This window comes from Apis cerana, linkage group LG7 (genome assembly GCF_029169275.1).
Source record: "Apis cerana isolate GH-2021 linkage group LG7, AcerK_1.0, whole genome shotgun sequence".
Classification (NCBI taxonomy): domain Eukaryota; kingdom Metazoa; phylum Arthropoda; class Insecta; order Hymenoptera; family Apidae; genus Apis; species Apis cerana.
Window position 1 is genome coordinate 13,025,411 of NC_083858.1, and position 25,964 is coordinate 13,051,374.

Sequence of the window (25,964 nt, forward strand, 5' to 3'; positions counted from 1 at the left end):
ATCTGGGGTGAACGAAGGGGATGGTGCTCGACACTTTCGTTGTCGTGGCTCGTTACGATTGCAGAAATGGTGGGAGTTTTGCCGCCCTGCTAGTCGACTACCGCCGTCGGCGGAGATTAATTAACTAGATAACGGTCGGTGGCTGCGAGGGAACGTTTGAAAAAGAAGGTCTAGCAGGGGAGAGTCGAAGAGAGAGACGGGAAAATCTCGTGAGGGTATGTGGCCACCCTGCAGAAAATGACTAACGATGATCTCAAGAAGATTGGTGGCAAAAAAAAGCATTTTCGACATTTCAATAAAATTTTTTCCTGCAATTTTTATATTAGATTAATTTAATCATTGATCAATATTACTAAAAATAATAATTATATTCATAACTTTTATAACTTTTTTGAAACTTTAAAACCATGAAATATGAATGAAAATACTTAACTCAATTGAAATGAATTTCGATTTCTATTACATTTCATTTTTCAACGATGATACTTTATTAGATAAATAATAAATATCAATATGAGATGAATTCATACAAATATTAGTATATATATCAAACAAATTCGTATTATATAACATTTTTTATGAGTTATAGTTATTTTATCATTTCAAATTCAAATCACTTGCACTTTATTTATATTACAAACTTAATATTTATCTTTAAATGTAACTTAACATATTCTATTCTCACTACGAATTATTTATATTCATATTCTTTATATGTAGATACTTCCAAATTTAACCTAACCTCTTTGTACTGAAAAGTATACGTTATTTTTGTCAAATCTTAAGAATATATTTTGATTGAAGTAAAATTTGAAATAGCAAATTAATATATTTGTATGTAAATAAATAATTTCAATAATTACTTTTCTACTGTCAAACAGTCGAACAATCGATGTATGGTACAATTTATACACTATTTTCAATTACACTTAAAAAAAAACAAACAAACAATTAAATTTGTAGTTAAGAGATTATGCACATTATAAAATATAACTGGTATATGTATATATGAATATGTATACACACATATCCTTCGCTGGGTTCCAACAATACACACAAACCAAAGGAGAAGGGGAACCAGAATTGCACGGGCATCGGTAGCCATGACGGGAGTTTCAGAGTCGACTCTTGGCGTATATCGACTGTGTCGCCTCATCTACAAGTCAATCAGGCTCGCGTGCCAGCGACTCGTGAAGGCGGTCCGGTACACGTAAGTAAGTAGCCGACCGACCGGCCGGCCAGCCGTTGCAATACATATACCTGCGCCCGCTGTCCAATACGAGCGTCGACACGGCCACCTTTATGCCGGGTATGCAAGTATAATGCGAGGTTGCATATATGAATGCTTATGGTAATCCGCGCGCGGCACCAGCCTCGTTTCGACGTTGGCCCGGATGCCTGCTAGATAGACCACGCTCCCTGTCTATTGTTATCGGTCGTTCTCTCTACGTGCACCCGACGCCGCTTTTCCTATATCCATGGTGTTTGACAGCGAACTCTCGATTCTGTCTTCGATATAGACTTCGAGTTAGCTTCGAGTTAGCTTAGATAAAGAATATTATGTTACGTTTGTGGCAATTTTTTGAACAAAGATAAATTATTTATATAAAAGAAATAGTGACAATTAATTGAATTTTATATGTGTAAACAAAATTCTTCATAAATAGAAGATGAAATATAGCATTATGTAATATACGAAGATACGAAATTCGACTTTAAGAATTTATCTAAAAATCATAGGTTAGGTTTAATAGTTGGCATGGTCATTGTGAAATAATTTGAAAATTTGTTGTGTTTTTACGTTTAACGTATGATTATTCACATCAGATCGTTACAATGAAAATATTTAAATTCATTTAACGATTCGTAATAAAAAGATCGCGATGAAAGAAGAGAAAGAACGATACATAATACAAGAGGAAAAATTTTTGTGAAAAGATGTAACTATACATTCTCATTTACATTCTTAAAAAATGTTGATGTCATTAATGAATAATATCATTCTTCAATCTATTCTATATAGGAATAAAGTGATCTAAGTTTTGCTTTTACACATTCAGGTAAATCTTATCAAAACGATTAATAGATTGGCTTAACCAATCAAGAATCAAGCTACTTTATTCTTCTTCGAATGGTTCTTCATCCTGATCAATTTCAGATTGATTTAACTAAAAAACTTAGAATGGGTTCTACCCCGTGACTCAGTGGATCGATTAGAGTGTGAATCGTGATCGAAACCATGATTCGAGCATATGGTCCTAACCCATAAACTCGAACCCACCGATGGCAGCTTGTCTGCGAGCATAGACGAGCGATCATATCAGGTCGTTAACTGATATTAATAGCAGGGCGCGGTGAACTCCCTTTGTCTGTCACATTCTCTCTTGTTCTCTTTCTCTCTTTTGGACGGGCACTGTCCCACCTAAGGGACCCTTTGCCCTAATTGTAACAAATTAAATCACACGATATCGACAATTCCCTCGGGTGAAATCTGCGCGCGGCCGAAGCGTGCCGCGATTATATACGCCTTTTCAACGCTCTGATCTAACCTCGTCGAACTATTGTTTCCAATTAAAGGGTTATATATTCAGTTATACATCATGGTTGTTCGCGATTAGAATGCAGAGATGCCATTGTTTAAACTCGTGATTCTTTTATTGGAGTTTTTGTTTCAATAATGTATAACGTAAATTTGTAATAATGTAAATTATGATAAAATTTGTAAATTAAACTTCTCAATTGAGACTTGGTATATTTTGATTGGTTGGTATAATTTTTTAATTTTAAATTAAAATGAAATTTATCATTCAAATAAGTTGAAAACTTATAATCTATATCATAACTTACTTTGATCGAGTCTTAAAACGAAATAAAAATTTTAAAATTTAATTCGTAAATATTTCTCTATATAACAATGACGAAACTTGGTCATTTTTTGCAATTTTTTCTTTTTTCCAGATTTTTTTAGCGGCAATGGAGAATTTTTTGCGAAACTAAGAGAAATCTTTCTCCGGAATGTCGAGCTGGATTTATAAGCATGCGAATAAACTCTTTTTAATATTCAGCACTAACCTGTTGAATGCATTGTGTTCGTGACAAGCAGTGATTACATTTGTTCTCCCGAGTTAGATACATTTTTTATCATTTCAACGATCGTGTTACCGATGATAACCGCGTTAACCGCTGCTCGGTATCGTTGTAGATCAAGGTTGTTTTAATATATTACTTTCTGGTCTCGCGGTTAACTCGATGAAAAAGAACAATGAGCAGGGAAACCAGGAAATTTTTTACGGTAACTAATTCCTGTCATAAAAATTCCTTTCATATCTGGATAAAAATATTCAAGCAATCGTCACTTTTGTTTAATATTTCTTATGAAACCATCAAAAATTAACCATCTTAAATAAAAATAAATTTATATCTCTAACCTCGAATATAAAAATGCAAAAATATAAAAATTGTCTATAAAAATACTATCAATAATATCGACAATTTATTATTCTCTCCTGCACAAACAAGAATCAATGGAACATAAAGATGTAGAATATAATAATATAAATATTCTTATAAATTCAAGAACAAACAACTAACACTAACAATGTTTTAACAATTTTTTTTTCAGTAACGAACAAAACTGTCCCTTCTCAATTCTTCAAAGTTGTTCGATTCTTCGACAAACGTTTATTCTGACTCCCTAATAAGAATCTATTTGTCAAAGAATAAAAAAAGAGGAAGAGAAAGAAAAAGGAGAGGTGGTACGAGAAAGCTGCAAGTACAAGGACTTCGGTATCTCTCGTACGAGGGAAAAGGGAAGAAGGACGAGGGAAAACTAAAAAGTATGGTAACGGAGACGACTTTTGATATTTCCTGGCGTTACCATTAGCCAAGCACGGGCCTCGAGCGGGCGAGGGTGGTTCGGTGGATGCGGGGAAAGGCTCAGGAAGCTCTAACTCACGGGCAAAGGGGCAACCCACACCGTTCGCCCGAGCCAGCCCCTGCCATTAACATTAACCGAGCACATACAGGGTGTTTGCAATGGCATTATCGATCGGCCCGGTGAAAAAAGACCAGCGAATCGAGCACTTTGTACGATACGTGCAGGAAACGCCTAGTTTACATTCACGAAACCCGGCTAAATGCCGATAGACTCGTTTTCGCCCTCTATATTCGGCCCGTTCGTGATTACCGACAGCAATACGGATGGTTCTGATTCGGGGAGAGAAAGAGAGGGAAGGAGAAAAACATTTTCAACCTGATTATTCTGCGAGAGGAAGACTCTATTTTGAGTATTCGGGAAATTGCATCGAAAATCGTGGCTTGGCCGAGTTTATTTTTGCGCGATGAAGAAGAAAAAGTGGAAAGAAATACTTCTATAATTTTTGGAATATCATACGAGGTATGAGTAGAGATATTGATCACTAGTGTAATATACGTGTTTCTATCAATTTTCGTGACATTTAATTTATTTCCGTCGCCACACATACTCTCTCTAATCATCGTTTTTCCTTTCCCCCCGAAGTTTCCCCCGGAACGAAGAGGAAAGAAGCTCTCTCCGTCCAGCCATCGCTTTGTGAATAATCGATTAAAGCGATCAGCGTTAAGGACCGGTCTCGGGTCAACTGGTTCTCCCCCGGTTCCGACGATCCATCCCCCTCGGCCAGTTCGTTTCCGGTGGAAATCACGAGCCATGTCTGCCCATGGCTCGTCGTTCATGCGTGAAGCCTTCGATCGTCGGGTAAGGAACAGTGTCAATCGTGCGAGAAACATCGAACCTTTTGTACCCCGATCAGAGAGTGCGTTTCCATGTCTGAACCACGGCGGATCCGTGCTACTTCCGGCCGCGACGATCGTCAATCGCTTCCACGCAGATGATGCGATCGCCACGCTTGCTGTCCACTCCTCGCCTTCCTCTTAATTGCGACTATTCAATTGGTTCGAGAGCTGGAAAGCGAGCCAGGAAGAGGAAAATCTAATTACCGATCTTAATTTTCGAGTCATTTGATTTTAATAATATCTTTTTATTTTTCAGGAAACGTGCGATTGATTCGCTGAGTCAAGCATCGCAAAAATCTGATAAAGTTGTCCCCGATCACGATGAATAACTGGAAACAATGGAAGCTGTGGATATGGTAGCGGTAATACGATCTGGAAAACGAGAGCATCGATGAATTCAGCACGATCAGAACGGCTAACGAATACGACGATAACGATATATCGTTATCGACGATACACGGCTAGCCGCTAGCACCCTTTGAAAACCGTGCCCTGGCCACGTGTCCGATCTGTCGCGCCCCCGTTGTTACTGCACGCTGTGGATCAGATAATTTTCGTACAAGCAGATACCCGTTGGGCGGGCTGGAACACGCGCGTTATGACCTTGCATAAAGATCGCAAGATAATATTGATATATTAATCAAATCTAGCTGCCCTGGGAATGTTATTAACCGGTCGAAATATCTACCATTTGTTTTTGTTCGCGAGAAGAATGTATAACGTGATAAATTTCTAATAAAATTTGGTAAATCAGAAAAGAAGTAAACGTTTCTTTTTATTTTCAGAGGGAGGAGGAATTAAAGGGATAAAATCACATTTTGTTGGAGATATTGGATTATTTTAAAGTCCCATTACGGCACAATTGAAAGCTCAATCGTTCCCATCATCTTGAATCTATGCCAAAGTCCCGTGACCAAACTTGCGATACACGCCAAGCTTCATATTTCGTATGCAACAATTTTTCCTTCCAACTCTTTCTCCGTTAATCTCTCCAGGAATGCGGAAGTTAACCATTCCAATTGAAATTTAATTAGAAGAAATTGGTGAAATTGGTAATTCGATCGATCCTATCGTTGAAAAATATATATATATATACACATGATATTAAAAATAAAATAAAATATTATAGAACGAAATATCATTCAATTTTTCTTTTTTCAGAAAGACTACTATAAAACATCCACTATGTTCTCGGTCTTTTTTTTTCCACGTTCATTATTAACTACGGATAGTGACTATGAAAGTCCGGTTTCCAGCATTTCTTACCATTCCTGTTTTGCGTTTGAAAACCTTCATCGTTCATATTATATTGCATATTAAACTTATCAAGGCAGAATACACACGGTCAATAACACGGTCTCGTACCGTAATATTAAAATTAATTATTTTCCTGTGGAATATTGTTAACTTTTTTCTACAATCTTTGCTTAATATCGCGTAATATCGTAAAGATCAATCTTCGATGATCTCTAATCCCTCTTTCCTTGCTTTTTAGGTTTCACTCATAGTTAACGAAATTTTGAAATTATCTTTGCCGCGATCGACCAACTCTCGCGACGAGGGACAAGAGAAGCGGGGATAAAGTCAAAAACGTCGAAGAAAAGGAGAAAAAGATGAGAAAAACGCAACAGCTTCAAAGCCAAGTAGAAATTCCTTCCCATCCCCCTACGAGAGATCGGTCACCCCAACGAGTGCGTTAAATCCGACGAAACCAAAAAGGAGGGGGAAGGGGAAGGATACACGCGAAAACGATGGAAAAAGTGAAACCGCGACCAAGATAATAACGCATAGGAATCGCAGTAGAAAGACAGAGATGAAGGAAAACGAAGAGAGAGAGAGGGAAGGAGAGGGAGTGACAGGCAGGAAGGGAGAGGAAAGATCCACCCTGGTGGATGATCCCGCCTCTAAGGAGCCGCTTCATGCCCGGCACGAGGGGGTTAGCAACCAACCCTCCTACCTCCTCCACCGCCATCTCCACCCTCTCTCTCGGCGTCCCGGCGCAGGCTCCGATACACAGCCAATCGTCGGACCGCGACTGATAACGACGCTGCCAAATGTGCGTCCGTCGCATCGCGGCCGAGTTCGCCACGGTGGTCCACGCGTTCCTCGCAGCCTCGTTACGTACTCCGGGGCTGTAATCCGCTCGCGTAGCCGGCGATCGGCCATCGTACGCCGGTTTCGCCTCTCCGCCTCCGTTTCGCCCGTCGTCTCTGGATTTTATTCCTAATCTTGGTGCTCGCATCTCTCCGTTCTGTCTTCAACTTTGAACTTGATCGGTTTCGAAAAACTTACGCGCATGTATGCAAGTATATGTCGGCTCGATCGTATCGCGTGGTTTGAATTGGAAGTGAGAAGGTGAAGGTGAAGGGAGCTGGCGAGAACGGCGAACTGGATCTGATAGTAGTGGATAAGATCATACGCAGGGCCCCGCATTGACGGTGAGTTTTGGTTAAAGTTTTTGAGGTTTTCCCGTTTTTCCAAGAGATATTGGGGATTGATGAATCCGCGAGATTCAACTTGTTTGTGGTTAAAGACCGATGGTAATATTCTGGTAAATAATAATGTCATAAACAAAAGTTTAAATATTATGTTTCCAAGAAGAATTTTAATAGCTTAGAAAGTTAATGAAACGTTTTATTTCTTTTGTTTTATAATTAAACTATGATTATAGGAGAATGATAAATAATACGATAAACAAGAATTTCTATTCAACTAGTATAATTAAAATAAAAATCTTAATGGTATAAAACTCGATGATTTTATTATAATGGACCTAAAATTCAACTTTCTTTGACTTGCTATTAAATTATATTAACTGTAGATAAATTCCTGTTTCTTGTTATAATATTATTCAAAAAAAAAGAAAAGAAAAGAAAAGAAAAAAGGAAAAAACAAATTTAAATAACAAGATAGACGACATATTATAAATCTAACTTTTTAACGATAATCCTCTATCTCCGAATTAATGGGTTTTTAATAAAAATAACTGCAAGATAGATACATCAATTATTACATTACACATAAGTATAAAAATAGTTAATAAGATTTATACAAAACACTCTATCTTTATAACCATAAAAACAAGTTAGGATGTAACACACCGTTTTCCCACTATCTCTGAAAAATAACCACAATAATTTAGAGGCGTACAGTAGTGAAACTATCCGAACATTCATCGCCTCGTGGCCGAATTTCCGATAACCGGCGAATAAAAATCGACACGGTTATTATTCCGGTTTCTTTCTCACGGCTTTTTTTTCCTTCTTTTTCAGCGGTTTATCATATACACCGTGCGCACCCTTATGAAACACCGGCCTCACCTGTCCCCACGCATGTTTCGCGTATTAACCGGTCCTGCATGTATCTTCAACGCTAAATTACCGCCCGCAATTTTTCCTGCCATCTCTTTTATTGCCTCGCATTCTACGTCGTTGTTGTTCATTTTTTTAACGCCTCGTAAATTTTACATACCGTGCTTTGCTCCTTTCTTTTTCTCTTTCTTTCTCTCTCTCTTTCTCTCCTTCTCTCTCTTTCTCTTCCTTTTCAATTACATTAATATCGCAATTGAAATTCCATCGTCTTTCGATTCGATTATTATTTATTCGTTTACTCCTAATGCTTTCTTTCTTTCTTTCTTTCTTTTGTTTAAGAGAGAGAAATTTGAAATGTACTTGGATCTTCGATCGTTCTTGTTTTTCCTTTTCTTTCTCCTCTTTTCTTCGCGAGACTCTTATTCACCGATTATATCGTCCGCCTCTATTTTTGTCGTTAAGAGATTCCTCTTTTTAGAGGAAGAGCCCCTCGTTCAGTTAATATCCATGTTTTGCTCTCTTCTTCTTTTTTTTTACTTTGCTTCGATGAACTTTGTCATGTATTAAGCATGGGATCGTGATTATGGAAGTCGTTCCAGTTTTTTATCGATCTACTGGTATTTCTTATGCCTTGCATTTGAAAAAAAACTTTATTGCTGCTTGAGCTTCGTATTTTGCATATTTGAAGAAAAATATGATAAAATTTAAGAATTAATTTAGAATGGTTATTAGGATGATTTTTCTTCCTTTTTTCTCTGTGTGTACGTATTATTAATTGAAAAAAAAAATTTTATCACAATTTTGTAACAGATTTAATTCTGACGAAAACGTTGTATTTGTTATATTTTTTGTTATATTTTGTATAATAATCTACAAACGAAGAAAAATCATCATCTAACATTTATTTCATTCGTAGATTTTTACCTGAAAAAGTGTCTAAAATTCCAATATTCCTTTTCTAAAGAAATCCAATAAAATAAATCTAGCCAAATAAATGGGAATAAATTATCATTCAAGTTTCACTAGAAAATTCACTCTATATAAATATCGTTAGAATTTTAATATTCTTTTTCTTCTTCTTCTTCTTCTAAAATGAATTTAGATTTTAACAATAATGAGTCATAACGTATGAATCTTCAGTTATCGTAAACAAGTAATTATCATGCAATTGCCTCTTTATTATTAGAGAAGACAAGAAGAATATTTCACTCGAAATAAAGGATCAACATCACCGTAAGAATATAATACTATACTACACGAGAAACTTCTTTCGACACAGAATCAAACCTCAATACAGAATCTTAACAATCCACGGTAAAATCGACAAGAAAATACAGCAAGGTAAACGCATGTATCGTTTTCTTCCTCTTTCGTATTGGAAGTACGCGCGGCCGCGTCGTCCGCGACACAGTGCATTTAAATAGTGTGTGTAGGTACATGCGAGAGAGAGTTTAGACGAGGTAGGCAGAGGGGTTTCCGGCGAGCGTTAACAGAGTAACAGAGTGATGTAATGAGGCCCGGAAGCAGGCAATTTGCTGGCCGCGGCGGCCGCAGTTGCGCGAGACAACCTGCCCGGAGTACCTTCTTCTTGATATCAGGTCCAGCCTCTTCACCAGCCGATATCCGACGAATTCTGTGCGACAACCAGATCAGCCCAAACCGCGCACGCGCCGTACCTATCGTTATCCCGCCAATCCGAGTCTTCTCGAAATCTTCGATTGATCGATCCATTGCTCGTATCGATGCCTCAGTGAAATTTTGCGTTGTTGGAAAAAAAAATGGCGCGTCGTCGCGCGTCTCGTGTCAAGTTTCTTCCGTTGGAACGCAAAGTGCACGTACAAGCTGGAAATGGAAGAAATTAGTGTAATGCCGATAAGAGATGGGAAGATTGTGAGAAGATAACGGTCAGAAGTCGAGAAATACGAGGAGTATATACGTATGTATGCGCAATATTTATGGATTCGAGAGGATTTCGAAAAGATTTCGATTCGTCAAATCAATAAGAGAATTTCTATTTACGGATCCTTGTTCGAGGATTAAGTTTCAACGTTGTCACCCAGGATACTATGTCACTATCGGAATATTAATGGATTTTGATCGTAAAAACAATTTCGCGATTTAATATAGAAGGATAATATCGAGTACAGGAAGATCGTACGAATCGTGGTGGGCATCAATTATCTACTATTCAGGACTAGCTGAACGGGACGCGGAAACCGTATACTTGCGAACCGCCGGAGGTGCACCGTGATTATGTGACAGTTTTGTGAACGTGATTAAATTGACCTCGATACATAGTGGACATCCGCGCAGTGCGTTCAGTTCCGAAGTGTTTTCGCTGCTTTTCACTGAATTTACCGTTTTCGACAATTTCAACATATCTATAAAAAGAACTATGGTTCGTGCCAAACCTGATTAAATCTCCAAGAAATCTTCATTCGTTGGAAGAAGAAATATTTATATTTTTTCCGTTTTATCGAGAAAACGATCGATGGTCAGCGTGTACGGCGTGCAGCTTGCGTTTTATCGTGGACATCGTCGTAACGACACCAGGTAAACTTTTTTGCCTCTGGTTTCCTAATTAATCGAATAATTTACGAATGATTCGCGGAAATTTCGATGAATCGAGGAAAGCAAATTTGATTTTGGGGGAAGAGAAGAGGAAATAAGTTTTTTTAACTCGTAAACGTTATTCGTTTTTTTTCTTTCTTCTTCTTACTTTTCGTTCGATTAATTAGGAATAAAAGGAAGAAAAGATTGTAGAGTTCGTGACGATAACACGATGCAAATGTCATCGTGTTATCACTTTCGGAATTCCGATGTAAGATGATAAGTTGGAAGACTCCTCGATGAAATGTAGATCGGTCTATAGATGCCTCGCAATACCCGTCTGCTCCTCTCTAAATTACGACTAGATCGATTACGAGTTCCCGCTCGTTACGTGCACGTAATCTACCTCCAGTTAGCTGTTCGTTCGGTTATCTTTTCTGCCACTGGATTCTAAAATTTTTCATTCGTCGAAACGTGTAGATTGTATTTTTTTTTTTTTGATTTTAAAAATTTGTATCGAATTTTATTTTAAAAAATCGTCGACTTGGTGTTGCGACGGAATTAAAGTTGTCCAATATTGCGGTGAAAAGACGTATTATCGTTCGGAATTTGTGCATCATCGAAAAAAAAAATTGTATCCTTCTTAATGGATTAGGATACGTTGATTGATTAATTGATGGAGATATTGTTTACGTTGGAAACGTCAGTGTCGCGATTCGAGATAATCCGTAATGGATAGATGATGGATAATAGGATTTGGGTAACGATCTGTACAATCAATTAACAGACACCTTTCTCCTTGTGTGAATTATCAATAATGACTCGTGATAATTGGCACAATCGAAAGATAATCATTAGCCGAAGAACGTGTTCCTTCGATTCGATTAATAATAAATCGAAGAGAGAGAAAAGAGGTTATGTATTTCTTACGTTACGGGAAAAAATAAAATTTTTTACGACCATCTTTTCGTTTGCAAGAGAGGTAAAACTTTTCTGCACACTTGGTATTTATTCGATTTAATTCGATCGTGACTTTACCGGATGCTTCGAGCGTCCTTTTAATGATCCTTAACGACGCTGCCTACTATAATACTCGAGTACTGTAAAGAGCGTTGTAGCGGTTCGTACCGCGTTAACACTTGTTTGTTGTCTATGAATTCTGTTTCTTTCCTTTTGTGATACACCGACAAATTAGACGAGTTTACACGTTATAAAGGAGATGTATCTCAGAGGTGGAAGAAAATTTTAATAGTGGAAGGTAAAAATAAAGTTACTTCAACGAGTTGAACGATTTATTATTCGAAGTATAACCGCGAATAATTGTACCGTCAAACGATCGAGGTTATACGAAGAGTGGATCAACTGTAATAGCTATAAATAATAATGTTATTCAAGCATTTTAAACGCAAAATTACTCGATTAATTAGTCGAGGTAACTTTACTCTTAACGAGTTTTTACTTTTTCAACGAGGATTAGTGCTTCTATTTCCACATTATAGCAACGAAGGTTAGTTTTTTTTTCTTTTTTATTTTTTTTATTTATGTTATTTTTATCTCACGCTTCTTCAAAATCGTCTTATTCTTTTTAGGATTTGTCAATTCTAACGTGGTGATTGTTTTTCATACGAGTGCAAAAAATAAACGAATCGTGCGCTAAACCTAAGCTAACCTAACATAACCTCGAACGATCGTGTAACGAAGCGTCGACGAGTTCGATAGGAACGAAAGAAGGCGGAAGGTTACAAGTTTAAAGACTTTTCGTCGTAACGAATCGTGCGGAATCGATTAAAAGCAGTGTTGTTTCGTTGACTTTTCAGGGGCTCTTTGGTGATGTACGACAGCGCTAGCTGTTCGTACGCAGGTGCGCTCGAATTAAAAGGGGCCTCCGGAGCCGGAGCCGCGGCAGCAGGAGTAACCGCGGCCGGCGTCAAACAGGAGAATTGGCCGTATCGCGGCCTCACCTGCGGTAGCACCTTCCAGAGGCTCAAAGAGAGCGTCGACAAGGCGAAACAAGCGCTCGCCGACCGCGGTGGATACCTTTCTGGTGCTTTCTCGCCGCCGCCACGTGCCAATCCATCCGCCATTTCGCCGACCGCCTCCATCACCGGTCAGTGATAATAAAGATTAAAACTGTGCATTTGCGCTTCTTGCTTTGCAATCGGTATGCTTGCGCTTGGAAGGGAAGAATGTGAAAGAAATATGAAAAAGCTATACGGATGGAATATGATATTTTTTAACTTGTAAATGACTGGTGATTGAAATAGGTTATAACTTTACAATAAAAATTTAGTAAATTTTGTGTAAATTAAAGAATGCAAAGTATCATTCATGTCATGTTCTTTTTTACATAGATTTTATGTTCTTTATAAATCCAGGTTTCTTTTTTATGAAGAAGAAACGAATCTTCAGGAAACTTTACAATAAAAATTAGTAAATTTTGTGTAAATTAAAGAATGGAAAGTATCACTTCTTCGTATCATATTCTTTCTATATAGTTTTTATGTTCTTTATAAATCCAGGTTTCTTTTTTAAGAAATGAATCTTGATAAAAACTAGTAAATATTTGTGTAAATTAAAGAATGGAAAGTATCACTTGTGCAGATCACATTCTTTCCACATGTTCTTTACAAATCCAAGTTTTCACAATTGACGATAAGGATTATAAAACAAAATCTGAGAGTTGATAATTATCACTCTAATCAGGTTTCTTTTTTCAAAATAGAAATATATAATCTTACGTTGTCACGCGATTCACCGATATACTCGTTAAAGTTACGACGAGGAGAAAGAAAAATTTGAAAGTAAAATGCGAGGAAAAGCTTAACTTTTTCCTTTGTTCTTTGTTGCCCTCGCGTAATCGAGTGCTTTTCCACGGTTACTTGCGTGACCTACGATTAACATAGGAAACATCCTATAAGCTATAATACACTTTACCGGCACGATGCGACCGAAGTTGGGTCAATAGGGTCACGAGATTTACGATAAAAAATATTCCGTTATATCTATCCAGAATCTTACGTTTCATTTATCTGAAATGAATTATTCGCGCATAATAATCAGATAAAGTCGATATACATAAGTATGACTAACACTGAGAAAAAAAAGAGTACGATGCAAAATGAATGCACGTGATTGCTGGGAACCAGTCAGTCATAATTAAATCGACTTACGTTTGGATTTTCTCACGAATTTCTCATGATTCCAAAATCATAGGATCTAATCGAGCTCGTCAATCTTGACGTTTCTCGCGATCGATCAGATTTAACTTCGTCTCTCTCCTTGTATCTCTTCTTCTCGCGAAATAATTAAAATCTAAATTATGCCTTTCGTTTCAATAATCTCGAGAAAAGAATTGAAGAAATTATCACAACGACAAGCCCTCAACCAAACCTAATAATAAAACTTTATCCATTTATCTTCACTCGAGTCACGAATCACGGTCGAACACCTTGCGCCGCGCGTACAAAATGCAGCAAAACGGTAATAAAAAAGGAGGGGGGGGCCGCTAATAAATAAACAAAAAGAGGAAAATCTCCGGGTTGATAATTTGTCAGCGGAGTGGCGGCCACGATACCGGCGGCCTCACTGTTGCTCTTCGTTGTCGCCGATTTCCGATTGTTTTTTTAAAGCGCCGGTCGCCGAGGACATTAATTACCCGGCCAGTGTAAATCACGTTATCTACCGCCCACGCCTCCCGTCCGCCAGAAGGGATGAAAACTGAGGGAGAGAGCGAGAGGAAGGACGGAGGGCGGAGGAGAGGGGGGAAGGAGAGAGAGAGGGGGCATTGCACGAGGTTGCAACCGCTGGCAACTGAGCAAAACGGTCGTCGACTGCCTGCCTGCCTGCCTGCTCGCTCGCTCGCCTTCTCTCTCTCCCCGGCCACACCAATATCCTGCTCTCTCCTCGGAAATTTATCGGCCGCCCGCTTCAAAACTTCACGCGCCAGATAGCTTTTTCCCCATCTTTCCGCACGGCGTGGACGAGTTTCCAAGGAAATGGGCGATAGTTCTGGCCGAACAATAATTTGTTGCGCGGTTTTTTCCTTTTTTTCTCTATTGGAGAAACAGGTTCTCTGCAGTCTAAGTTGCCTTTGCTTCTTCTCGTGAAGATGGTGAAGCGGAACTTCGTTCTCGTATCTCTATCGATGGAGAGTTTAATTTTCAAGATGCTCGGCGAGCTCCGTTCGCCGTGTGGAGTTTTCGTGAAAATCGGGCGGGCGAAAAATTTGATAAAAGATAGGAGGACGCAGCGCATCTCGTGGTCGGTCCTCTCGTGCAAGATGGTGGGTCGATGATGGCGGCGTAGTCGCGAAAATGTGGATGACAAGGGAGGAGGAGCGGTTAGGGGTTAGCCGGGAACGTATCCATGACGACCGACCGCCCGCCCTCGAATCGCCACCCTCGGAGATCCCGGATGCACCCCTCGACAACCCAGCATCCCTCCTCTCTCTCTCCCTCGCTCTAACCAGTGCAATTTTCTCTTGTTAGTTTCTAGTCGAATCCCTCTATCTGCCCTTCGTTATCTTTCCTCCTCTCCCTCCCTTTTCCCCTCTCCTCCCCTTTCCTTAACCGGCGCTACCCTCTCGTCGAGTTCCATCCCTCCTTTTCTCTCTCTGCCCTTCCCGCTTCATCTTTTTCCCAAACTCGAATCCGAAGACTCGTGCCTTTCCCTTTTTCTAACTTTTCTTTTCGAAGTTATCCACTCGTCTGGAATTCTACATCTCCTATACGCGGCTACCGCTGCACGGTGCCTCGGTTACTTGGATTTTAAGACCGTTTCGGATGTATATATATATGTGTGTGTAATGTACGAGAGTGTATACACGCGTGCGTACATGTGTACCTGGCCATAACTCTGCTCGGAATTTCGCCGCTCTTCTGACAAGAGGGGAACTCCCTCGGTGAAAACGTGGCTCTCCTCTCTCTCTTTGCGAGAATTTACCGGCTTTCGTACGAAGAAGAAAATTTTGGGAGAGAAATTTTCGATTTCGAAGTTGTCTGTGGGAAATTTTTACAAAGCTTGGAACGATCGTGTCGAGGCGGAAAGAATCGTTGGTAATCGTTGGAGAAATTTCAAATTTCGATTTGGACGAGAATCCTCTTAGAATTTTGCGAGAATGGGTCGAGGTGGACTCGAGAGAAGCGAAATTGTTTGAATTATCGAGTCGAGCTTTCTGAACGTTTCCTTTAATCGGAGGAGGAATCGGTTTGGCGCGGGGTCGGTCCATTAAATGTCGGATATTGTGTCAGCGTGGCCGAGGGCGGTGCAACGTGTTTAATGTACGCCGGTCGAGCACCATCCCGCCTTGTTTGCCCTGGTAATTGATGTTTGACAAAACGAGGTGACGCGCATGCCGACAACGTGTTGTTTGCCGGGCCGCGGTTGGCAGAACCCTTTTAGACCTGTCCTCGCGTCGCAATTAAACAATTTTTAAACTTTAATTCTATTAAAATCAGTTTCGAGAAATTATCTTATAGAACGTAATTTCGTTACTTTTTCGAGAAGAGGAAATATCTATTCTCCAAAATTCCACGAAAATTATGTTGTTATTCCCCACGTATATAGCGATAAAGAAAAGCAGAAGAAATCCTACCGAAAATATTTTTTTTGAATTCTAAACGAAAATAGAAGTCACGATTTTTTCTCTAATTATCCCACGTATAACGAAAAGTCAGAGAGACAGAGCAAGAAAGCGGAGAGAAAGAGAAGAAATTCCATTCCGTGAAAAGAATTGCTCGAGAGTAGAAATATATCATCTGTATTTTTCTCCTCGCGTTATTATCCCCCCCCTGATGACAAAAAGAGGACGAGCGTCGGGAGGCATCGGGCAATTAAAGCGGAGAAAAGTATCGGGCTTGACACTTTCGGTGTACGACACCCTCGGCCGGAAAACGCCTACGCGGTGGCGAGGGTAATGTTACCTCTCTCGTCTGTCTAATTGCACGGAATGGGCCACCTCGCGAGGCAAACGACGCGACATAAAAGAGCGCCCTTCCATCGATTTCGCGGGCAGAGGAGCCGTGGGTGGAGAACGACAGGATGCAGGATGCACTGGTCGCATTGTGCGCGAGCGAAAAAGTGGAACAGCTTGATCCCTCCTCTCGACCGATAAAATTCCTCTTATTTTTCCACCTGGCGGAACAGTTGTAATTTGCCCGAAATTATTTTCCGAACGAGCCTTTCGAGTCCCACCAATTTCCTTCGAATCGAATTAAATTAATTACGCGTAACTCTTCGAGGGTTAAATAGGTCTCGTAATATGAACGAAATCGAAGGTAAAAGATATTCGATCAATCATTCGTGGATACAAGATTCGGATAGGGAGGATCACGGTGACCAAGACGCGTTGATAATTGCCGGTATCGGTTAACCCCGGGGGTGGAGGGGTGGTTACGGGTCTCGAGCAGCCGTAGGCCCCCTCCTCGGTCCCTTTTCCCCTCATCCTTCGCGCGCCCCTTCGCTTCCGGCACCGGCAACTGCGACCGGTTCCCACCCTCGTTCCCACCACCTACCCTCGAGGGTGACTAAGGTTCAGCAATCGTAACTGTCTTGCTCTCTAAAAAATGGAAGGAATACATTAAAGAAATTCGGGGACGACGATTCCACCCTTACGTGCCTCGTTTTAAATCGAAAGATCGATCCAGCGATGGGTCTCTTCGAGTGTTTTTCTGAAAGTATATATATTTTTTTTTTTTTGGAAAATGTATATTTTGTGTGTACGTGTATACGTTGGAAGGAGGGATGGACGAAAAGAGGGGGATCGATTCTGTTTTCGGGATCGAAGGGTGTCTTTCTGTTCTCGGTACGGCTCATTGCAGGCCCCGTGACTAATCATGATAGTTCCGGCCGGGAACGGCGGGGACACACGACTCTCGGTTCCGTTTCCGGCGCGTGCTGCCTCGCCCCCCTGCGGCTCGAAACGCCGCACCCTCCCGCGCAATTATTGCGCTTTGCAACAAAGAGCGCGGCGCGGGATCGAAGAAGGGCCGCTGCCCTTTATCTTCCCGCTACATCTTCCTCCCAACTCCCGCCGCTTCTTTATTCGCCCGTCATCGGGCCTATCGTTCCCCGTTATCGCCATCTTCCTCTTCTCCCCCTCCCCTTCCCTCCTCTCGACCCGTTTTTCCAAATTTCTCTTCGTCTCTCGAATTTCCCCTACGTTCGCTTTTTTCCTTTAAATTTAAAGTTGCGAGTAAGGAGAGGAAAGGAGAAAATACCCTCTTGTGCCTCGTGGTATTCTTCGAGAGGTGGGTAATGATAAAAGAAAGAAAGAAAAAAGTTGAAAAATTTGTATATAGCGAGTACGTAGTAAAGCGGTGCTTTCGATCGGCACGCGACCGTGGGTCAGCATCGACCGAATTTCCTCGAATCATATATCTCTGTAACGTTTCCACGATGTAAGGGGGATTTTACACGTGGCCGTATAACTTTGCCGCTTATGCAACGATCGTACGTGGCGCAGTCAGTTTTGCCCGACCCTGCGAATCATTATTCATCCTCGCGCGACCTATGGCCCGCTCCGCTCGACGTCGTGAAATAACCTCGTTAAGCCGCTAACTCGCCACCACGAACGACGAGACGGGCTGTATGGGTGGAAAAAAAGTGGCGGTTAAGGATTGGACGCGAGGGGGGGACGGCGCGAAGAAAGGAGAGCCGGGCAGTCCACGTGACTCGACTGTTTTTTGGTCGTTCTTCTTATCTCTCTTTTATTTTATTTATCGATGTTTTATTCTTCCTGTTATATATTTTTTTTTTGTTAGAAAGGAATTTCTTTAGAAATTGTTGAATATTGTACGATACGTGGAAAATTCGTTTAAATGTTTTCCAACGTGATAAGTAAACCGAGATGATAAGATTTTGTCGATGCGAGGAGTTGATTATCTCGTTTTGATAAAGTGGAAGAGAGTTGTTAGCGATGATCGGTTAGGAAGGAAAATTAAATTTAGTTTACGGGAATGTTTTAGCGTTCCGGCATTTCTCTCCAAGTAGTTAGGATCAATACCAAGACCGACGGCCAGTGACTACTAGCTATCCCTAAATTTGGAGGGTCTTCTGACAGATGGCACTGTCTTCCGAAATCATCCTTTATTTTAGTCGTCTCACACCACGACAGATGTCTCGATATTCGCCTCTGAATCTATAAGACCAACCGTCGTATTGCTGCGCATACTGTGTAATCAAACAAAACATTAACCACTATTCTTTCAAACGTCTTTAAATTCAAATTCGCGGAAATCGATTGAAAACTTTCAAGATTATGTCGCAACATTAATATTAACGCGATAAGATTAAACGTGAAAATTCTAATTTTATAAATCAAATTACTACTAAAATTTTTGCGTAAACCGTATTCCTAATATTTATATTAAAAGAAATTAACATAATTTTATCGCCACTAGCGTTGCCTCTGACTTAAAAAGTTCGTTAAGGGATCGTTTCAGTAAAACGTATATAACGTATATACGACACATCGATTTTCATTAAGAGACCAAGCAATATATATAAATATATAACACAACCGTAACCACAAATAATGCTAAATACTAAAAGTCACGTGAAATAATTCTTCTCAAAATCATCTCGCGATGATGCTTACAGTAATCGCCGCTCCATACGTTCCTTAGCTCCTTCTTTTCTTAAAAACTCTTAAACAAAAGGAGAGATGAGGGTTGATCTGTTGCTCACGCTGCGTTGCACGCGGACAATATTGACTGGGAGCGAGAGGAAGGCCGAAAAAGGGGCTGCTTGCCTCCCTTTTTTTCTTTTTTTTTGCTCACTCCCCCGCTCGCTCCTTCATCGACGGAACATTAAGCACACACGATAACGCATGATTAACTGGCTAATGACTTTCCACCCCCTTCTGCCTCGCCACTTTTCCTCGGGGTGCCGCTTTCGCAGAATCATCGCCGACGGGGGTGGTGGATCGTGCCCGCCCACCCTTCTTTCTCCTCGATAAACGACACACGTTCCTAATCGCTTTGAATAATTTGTCTATCATAGATATTTGTCCATTAGACGCTATTGTACGACATTTCCCTCTTTCGATACCTAGTTATCCAATCTTTACTCGCGGAAATCCGAGTTGAATTTAAATTTGCTAAAAAGAGGAGAGAAAGATTTTCAAAATTAATATTACCGTGGACGACTTAGATTCCCCGTTTCTAGATTTCAATTTTCGATCTTACGACGAGGTAAAGGTAATGGAAATTGCGAAGCATGATTGATCCACCGCTTCCCCCTTTTTCTCTCTCTCTCTCTCTCTTCCGAGTATTCCCTGTCCCCCCACTCCTTCGTGAAGGCTTTTGCTTTCGTTGTTTTCGCGCGGTGCTCGCGAAAATGGGCCGGAATTAACGCGTAATCGAGGCCAAGAAAGCTCCCCGTTCGCGTCGAACTGTGCGCACTCCTCGGAGGTCGGTGCACGGACGAGTGATTAATTTCTCGTCCTGGGGTGCAACTAATTATCGTTGCGTTTTATCAACCACCCGGTTCAACCTACTTCGACTCGAATATTGTTTATACTCGAAAATTTGTATCGAGACAAGAATCATTTTTTTTTGTTTCAAATTTGTAAAAAAAAATAATCACTTCGATGTGTTAACAATTGTACTGTTGAAATATTTTTAAACGTGAAACGGCGAGTTGAACGAAATATATAGGCGGACAACTGATCGATAACTGATCGGTCGCGGTTTCAATATTTGAGAAACATTCCGTAAATTTATTAGAAGAAGCATTTCATTACAACGCTTCGATGTATATTTTTTACGTATTATATATTTCATGTTATACTTTTATCTTATTTACGGATTCTTATATATAAATAATAAATTATCGCGAAAAGTGGTATTGCTTTCTAAAAATCGAATCTCCGTATAGATTCAAAAATAATTCTTTTTAAGTCGCTGTGTGCGCCGTTGAGATCATCGAAAAAGAAGGGAAAAGGGAAAACTTTCCCGATCATTTTCGCCTCGAAGAAATGGAAAAGAAAGAAGGAAAGACAGGCTCTCTGATCAATGAACAAAGCGGATCGGACCAGAAGGTAAAAAGCAAAGGGAGAGGCAGGTACTTTGATATTCCTCTGAAAGAGCAGCCTTGCCACGCGTCGATAGAAAAAAACTCCACTCTTCGGAAAAGAGAAATCCCTTTCTCCACCGACCCGAAAGTGCGAAACTGGGTCGAAAGAAGAAGAAGGAAGCGGGCTTCTCGAACCAATTCCCTTCCGTACTAATCGGATACAAATCATCTCGCCAACTATCAATATTATCAAGATCAAAAGGATCAGTGCGAAAATTGTAATCGCAATCTATGCGTGTGATCGACGAAAAGAGTGGAACAGACGAATAACAATTATCTCGTTCGAAGAAGAGAAGCGACACGACGTTACGAGATCAATGGAAAAATTGTAAACTGTGTAATCGACGAAAAGTGGAAGAAGAAGAATAATAATAATCGTGCAACGTTGTTTCAACGTTGCCTCGTTCGAAAAGGAGAAGCGGCTCAACGTTGCAAGATCAGTGGAAAAATTGTGAACTATAATCGATGAGAAAAGTCGAATAATAATAATAATAATAATAATCGTGCAACGTTGCCTCGTTCGAAAAGGAGAAGCGGCTCAACGTTGCAAGATCAATGGAAAAATTGTAAACTGTAATCGACGAGAATAATAATAATAATAATAATAATAATAATCGTGCAACGTTGTTTCAACGTTGCCTCGTTCGAAAAGGAGGAGAAGAAGTGTCGAATAATAATAATAATAATAATCGTGCAACGTTGCCTCGTTCGAAAAGGAGGAGAAGTAGTTCAACGTTGCAAGATCAATGGAAAAATTGTAAACTGTAATCGACGAGAATAATAATAATAATAATAATCGCGTCGTTTCAACGTTGTCTCCTTCAAAGAGGAGGAGCGACACAACGTTACGAAATTAATGGAAAAATTGTAAACTGTAATCAAGAAGAGTCGAATAATAATAATAATAATAATAATAATCGCGCAACGTCGTTTCAACGTCGTCTCGTTCGAAAAGGCGGCACGAGATTAAACATTACGAGATCAAGAGGATCAACGGCAAAATTGTAAACGATAATAATCGCGATAGAAGATAGAAATCGCTCGCAACGTCGTTTCAACGTTCTTGGAAGAGGAGAAGCGGCTCAAGGTTGCGAGATGAGCGGAAAAATTGTAAACAATAATAACAGAAGTAGAAATCGCTCGCAACGTTTCGACGTCGTCTCGTTGCTCGAGAAGCTCGCGAGGAGAGGCGACGCAAGCGTTGCACGAGCGTAACCAGAGACAGGGAGGGAGGGAGGGAAGCGCGAGGACGACTACGACTACGACGACCGGTGTTTGCGGCGTCCGCCTCCGCCCCGGCTGCCGACAAAAAGGCGAGAGAATTTCCTGAAATCCTTTCTGAGGGTCTGATTGCCATCATTATCGTGGAGTGGGTAGAGGAGTAGCACGGCACCGTCGAGGATAGGGTGCTACGTGGGGTGGGTTTCGGGTGGAGTGGAGTGGAGGATGAGGGTGGTTACGAGTGGAGAGCCGAGGTTCCAGCTTTCCAACGCGGTGTGGCGTGGAGAGAGAGAGAGGAGAGGGGGAGGAGGCGGTGGAAGGAGGGGACGCGGCGCGAAGGAAAGGAAAAAGAGGGCGATAGAGCGAGAAAGCGGAGGACAATCAGCGGTATTCAGTCCAAGCTCGGAACTGGTGGAAGGCCAGGGAAAGGCGGGTTGGAGCGACGACTACCACGACGACGACTACGACCACGGCTGCTTCTCCAGCCTCTCTCTCTCTCTCTCTCCCTCTCTCTGTCCCTCTCTCCGGGATCGATCGACCACCGACACCCGCTTCGACGTAACACGTTGGCTGGCCACCGGAACCTGGCGAACTGTGGCAGTCGAACGGGCTGCCTGCCCCGTACACCTTTTCTTTCAGGCAGAGACCTAGATCGCGTGATCGCACCGAATCAGGTGTTCTTGTTTGAACTTGGTCGAAGGCTATCCCTTTCGGCTCTTTCGTTCCAAGGTGGGGGGAGTAGGTTTGTTGGACGATCGGGATGAAGCGTGACAATTCTTTTTTTTTTATTTAAATCGTCGGAATGGCGATTAATTGTTAATTGTACTTTTTTCTTTTCTTTTCTTTTCTTTTTGCAACGATTCTCCTCCTTCGATTCTTCTTGTAACACGTGCGTATTACGTCTCGTGAAATTTTAAGGGGGAAAATTTTCCGCAAATTCGAAGAAATTTTTTCAAACCGTCCCTGAGCGAGATCTCGGGAGGGGTATTTCCCTTTTGAATCCTTCCCTTTCTCGAATTCGAGGTTTCAAAGAAAATTGGCCGCGTGTTACAATTAAAATCGGGTTCGAATGGTCGGAAAGTGAAGGTGGTGTAAAGAAAAGAAAAATGCACGGGAAGAAAAATCCATGGACGATCGATGAGGACGACGTGTGCGTGGGCCGAGTGGCCGAGTGTCGGTGAATGGACGCGGCGTATCGAGGCGTCGCGACGCGGCGCGTCGGCCGGCAGCGTGCGATGTGGCCTCGGCTCGGCTCGACTCGATTCCGCGTGGCGGTGGCTGATCGATGCGTCGCCATGACGACGCTTCCGCCGCCAGTCATCCAGCCGCCTCCACCCCTGCCCCACTCATCCTCGCGTTTGTTACCGTCACCTATGCCTCTCTCTCGGAGCACTCCCGATCGGAACGCATCCTCGATACCCTCTCCAAACGCTTCGTCCAAGGTTACGTCCCTCGAGCGCCAATTTCAAACCAGAGAAATTTAATCCCCTTCAACTCGGACCTCGAGAGAGGATACAACGAAAATTTATTCTCACGGAGGATGCGAGCTTCTCTCGAGAAAGTGAATACATCCGATCGATGCACGTCGCGGGCTCGGCTCGAGGGCTCGTTTTACGGGTCACGGATAACGAGTACTCGAGCGTCGCCGTTAAATGGAGATTGAATGTTAAATCTACGAATATATGTATATGTGTCATTTAGATCATGGAAACGGTGATCGGCCGTACACACGCGTGGGATCGATAGTGGTAATTTCTGTACACACCCTTTATCCAAGGGCTCTTACTATTTCCTCACCCACTTATTAACGAAATCTCTCCTTCTCTCTCTAATACGTACAATACGCAACGTTCCTCCAACGAGTGTCCGTCTCGCGGCGAAAAAGGCGGCCAACCTCTTTCTCTTCTCCTCTTTCCTCTCTCCGCCACTCGTTCCGCGGAACGCGTATAATAATAAAGCGTGTAAAGCAGCTGCGGGCACACGATGTAAATAATCGTTTATTGATTAACTGTTTGACTGCGCAAGTCGAGTTAACTATGGCTAATCTCTGATTTGTAACGCCTCCCGCCGGCTCTTCTACCGTCTGCGGGGAGGGAGGAGGGGGGGCAGCGCCGGAATCGCAACCAGGGGTGGCGGCTGACGCTGCTACGTCCACGCAGGGGATGAAGGAGGGCGGAGGAGGAGGAGGCGGAGGGATAGGTGAGGGAGAGACGAGGGAGAGACGAGGAGGATGAGAGACGCTGGAGGGCTGGCCACCCCCTAGCCACCGTAGTTTTCGCCCCTGCAACCCTCCTAGCGCTAACACGGAATTAATATCTCGCGAGTTAGCGCCCCCTTCTCGTCCCCCAACCACGGCTCCGAAACGGAAATGAGCGCGCGGATGCCTCTGCTCTCTCGTCGGCTCTCCTATCGTCTTTCCACCCCCTCTCTCTCTCTCGTGTTCTCCCTCTTCTCCTCCTCATCCTCTCCCTGTTGCGCACTCGTTCCTTTATACAGGATAGGCTCGTAGGCTCGCGTCCTTCCGGTTTCTAGAGCAGAGTTTCCTCCTCCGTGGAGCTGGTTGCGAGACTTCGACCTTCCATCTTCCCCTTTCTCTCTTATTCTTTACTACTAATTCTGTAGTACGTTCTTTAATACTGTCTCTATAAGAAAAAAAAGCTCGTGATTCCTTTTTCCAACAGGGAAATGGGAAGAAAACGCGGGTTTTTTAACCTCTTAATTTCGCTTAATTAACGCCCCTCCCTGCTATCCCATCGATGAAACGTCGAGTTGTCTCGAGATTTTTCAACGAACCGACTTTCCTGTTCCCCTTTCGTATTTTCTCCCTTTTTCCTTTCGAGAGGGAGGAAGAAGAAGATTGGAAAATTGGAGGAGGGCGGAGAGAGGGGGAGCGGAAGCGGCGTTGGCAGGGACAAAAGGGCGAAGTTGCTCGGTCCAGCGCGACTCGAGATATGCAAATCCTATGTAATTAGGCTGGATATACGAAGCGTGCACGATGCTCGCATTGGTAAGTTCGACACGGAGAGAGAGAGAGGGGATGGGTTGCGTGGAAAGCGGCCCAGGTCCTTTGTTTGAGCCAACGTCTGCGCTCTTCCGTGACGTAATTAATGGCCTTTGCTCCTACAACCTCGCCCTCCTACGCGGCCTCTTCACGGATACCACTCGTTCCCTCCCCCTCTATCTCTCTCGCCACAGTCCCGAACGAATCGAGCGCGGAATCCCGATCGTTCCGCAGGAAACCTCGTTTCTTCCCTTCCTCCTTTCCTTCCCTCCCTTTCGCCGCGCTCCTTTCGTCGCCTTAAAGGGATATCGCGGAGCCTTTTCGACAGCAGCTTCAACACGAGTTTATTTATTTTTATGCAGCCTGTTAAATTTTCCCCATCGTTGGTCCAAGCTTGTACAGAGAAAGCGATTACCATTTCGAACTACGGATTATTAAATTTTGTCCATCCGTGTTTAAGAGAATGCTCGTATTTGATTATTATCCGAGTTATTAACTCCATCGTTGGTTTAAGATTGGGCGTGAAGTAATATTTTTCCTAATTTTTCGAAAATTGGCGAGATATCTCGTGGCGGGGAAGTGGGTCAATTTATGCGGGGGAGGGATTGGATCTCTAAACGCAAACCCGGTCGGCTTTGTGCCGGTGCCGGGTGCAGGTCGGTAAACATGCGCGGATGCATCGGACTTTAAAATGCTGTGCAAAGATACTCCATGAAAGGTTTCATAAATTCGGACCCTCTCTCTTCGAAACCCGACAAAAGGAAACGTTTACCCGCGAGAATTCCAAGCTGTCTCGGATAATAGTGCAAAGTTAATTCTTCTTTCTTCCTTACGACGATACAACCTCGGATATCGAGAACAACGATAATTATATATATATAATTACATGCAGAGAATGGGATACTTTGGCGAGAACGGAGAAAAGGAAAGAGAAAAAGCAGCCAATTTCCGAACTGCTTATCTAAGAGTGTCTATCCACCGCATCGGATTCGGCATATTGTACAAATTGAATTATATCTGCGAGGGGCTCTCCA

The 25,964-nt window shown here is 41.9% G+C and overlaps 1 protein-coding gene across 5 annotated transcripts in view; it reads left to right on the forward strand.

Annotated features, from left to right (window-relative positions):
* The first annotated feature begins 5,943 nt into the window (after positions 1 to 5,943).
* The window catches only part of LOC107999463 (transcriptional regulator ERG homolog), a 51,880-nt gene continuing 31,859 nt past the window's right edge, over positions 5,944 to 25,964 (forward strand). The window contains exons 1-3 of one of the 5 annotated variants that reach the window (XM_017059331.3): positions 5,944 to 6,117; positions 6,269 to 7,211; positions 12,452 to 12,741. In XM_017059331.3, the coding sequence (XP_016914820.1) occupies positions 12,465 to 12,741 (277 nt within the window). In that variant the 5' untranslated portion in view covers positions 5,944 to 6,117; positions 6,269 to 7,211; positions 12,452 to 12,464. Of the gene's footprint in view, positions 6,118 to 6,268; positions 7,212 to 9,248; positions 10,638 to 11,756; positions 12,142 to 12,223; positions 12,373 to 12,451; positions 12,742 to 25,964 lie in introns of those variants that run through there. The other 4 variants (XM_062077352.1, XM_028667490.2, XM_017059329.3 and 1 more) reach the window with 4 other exon arrangements.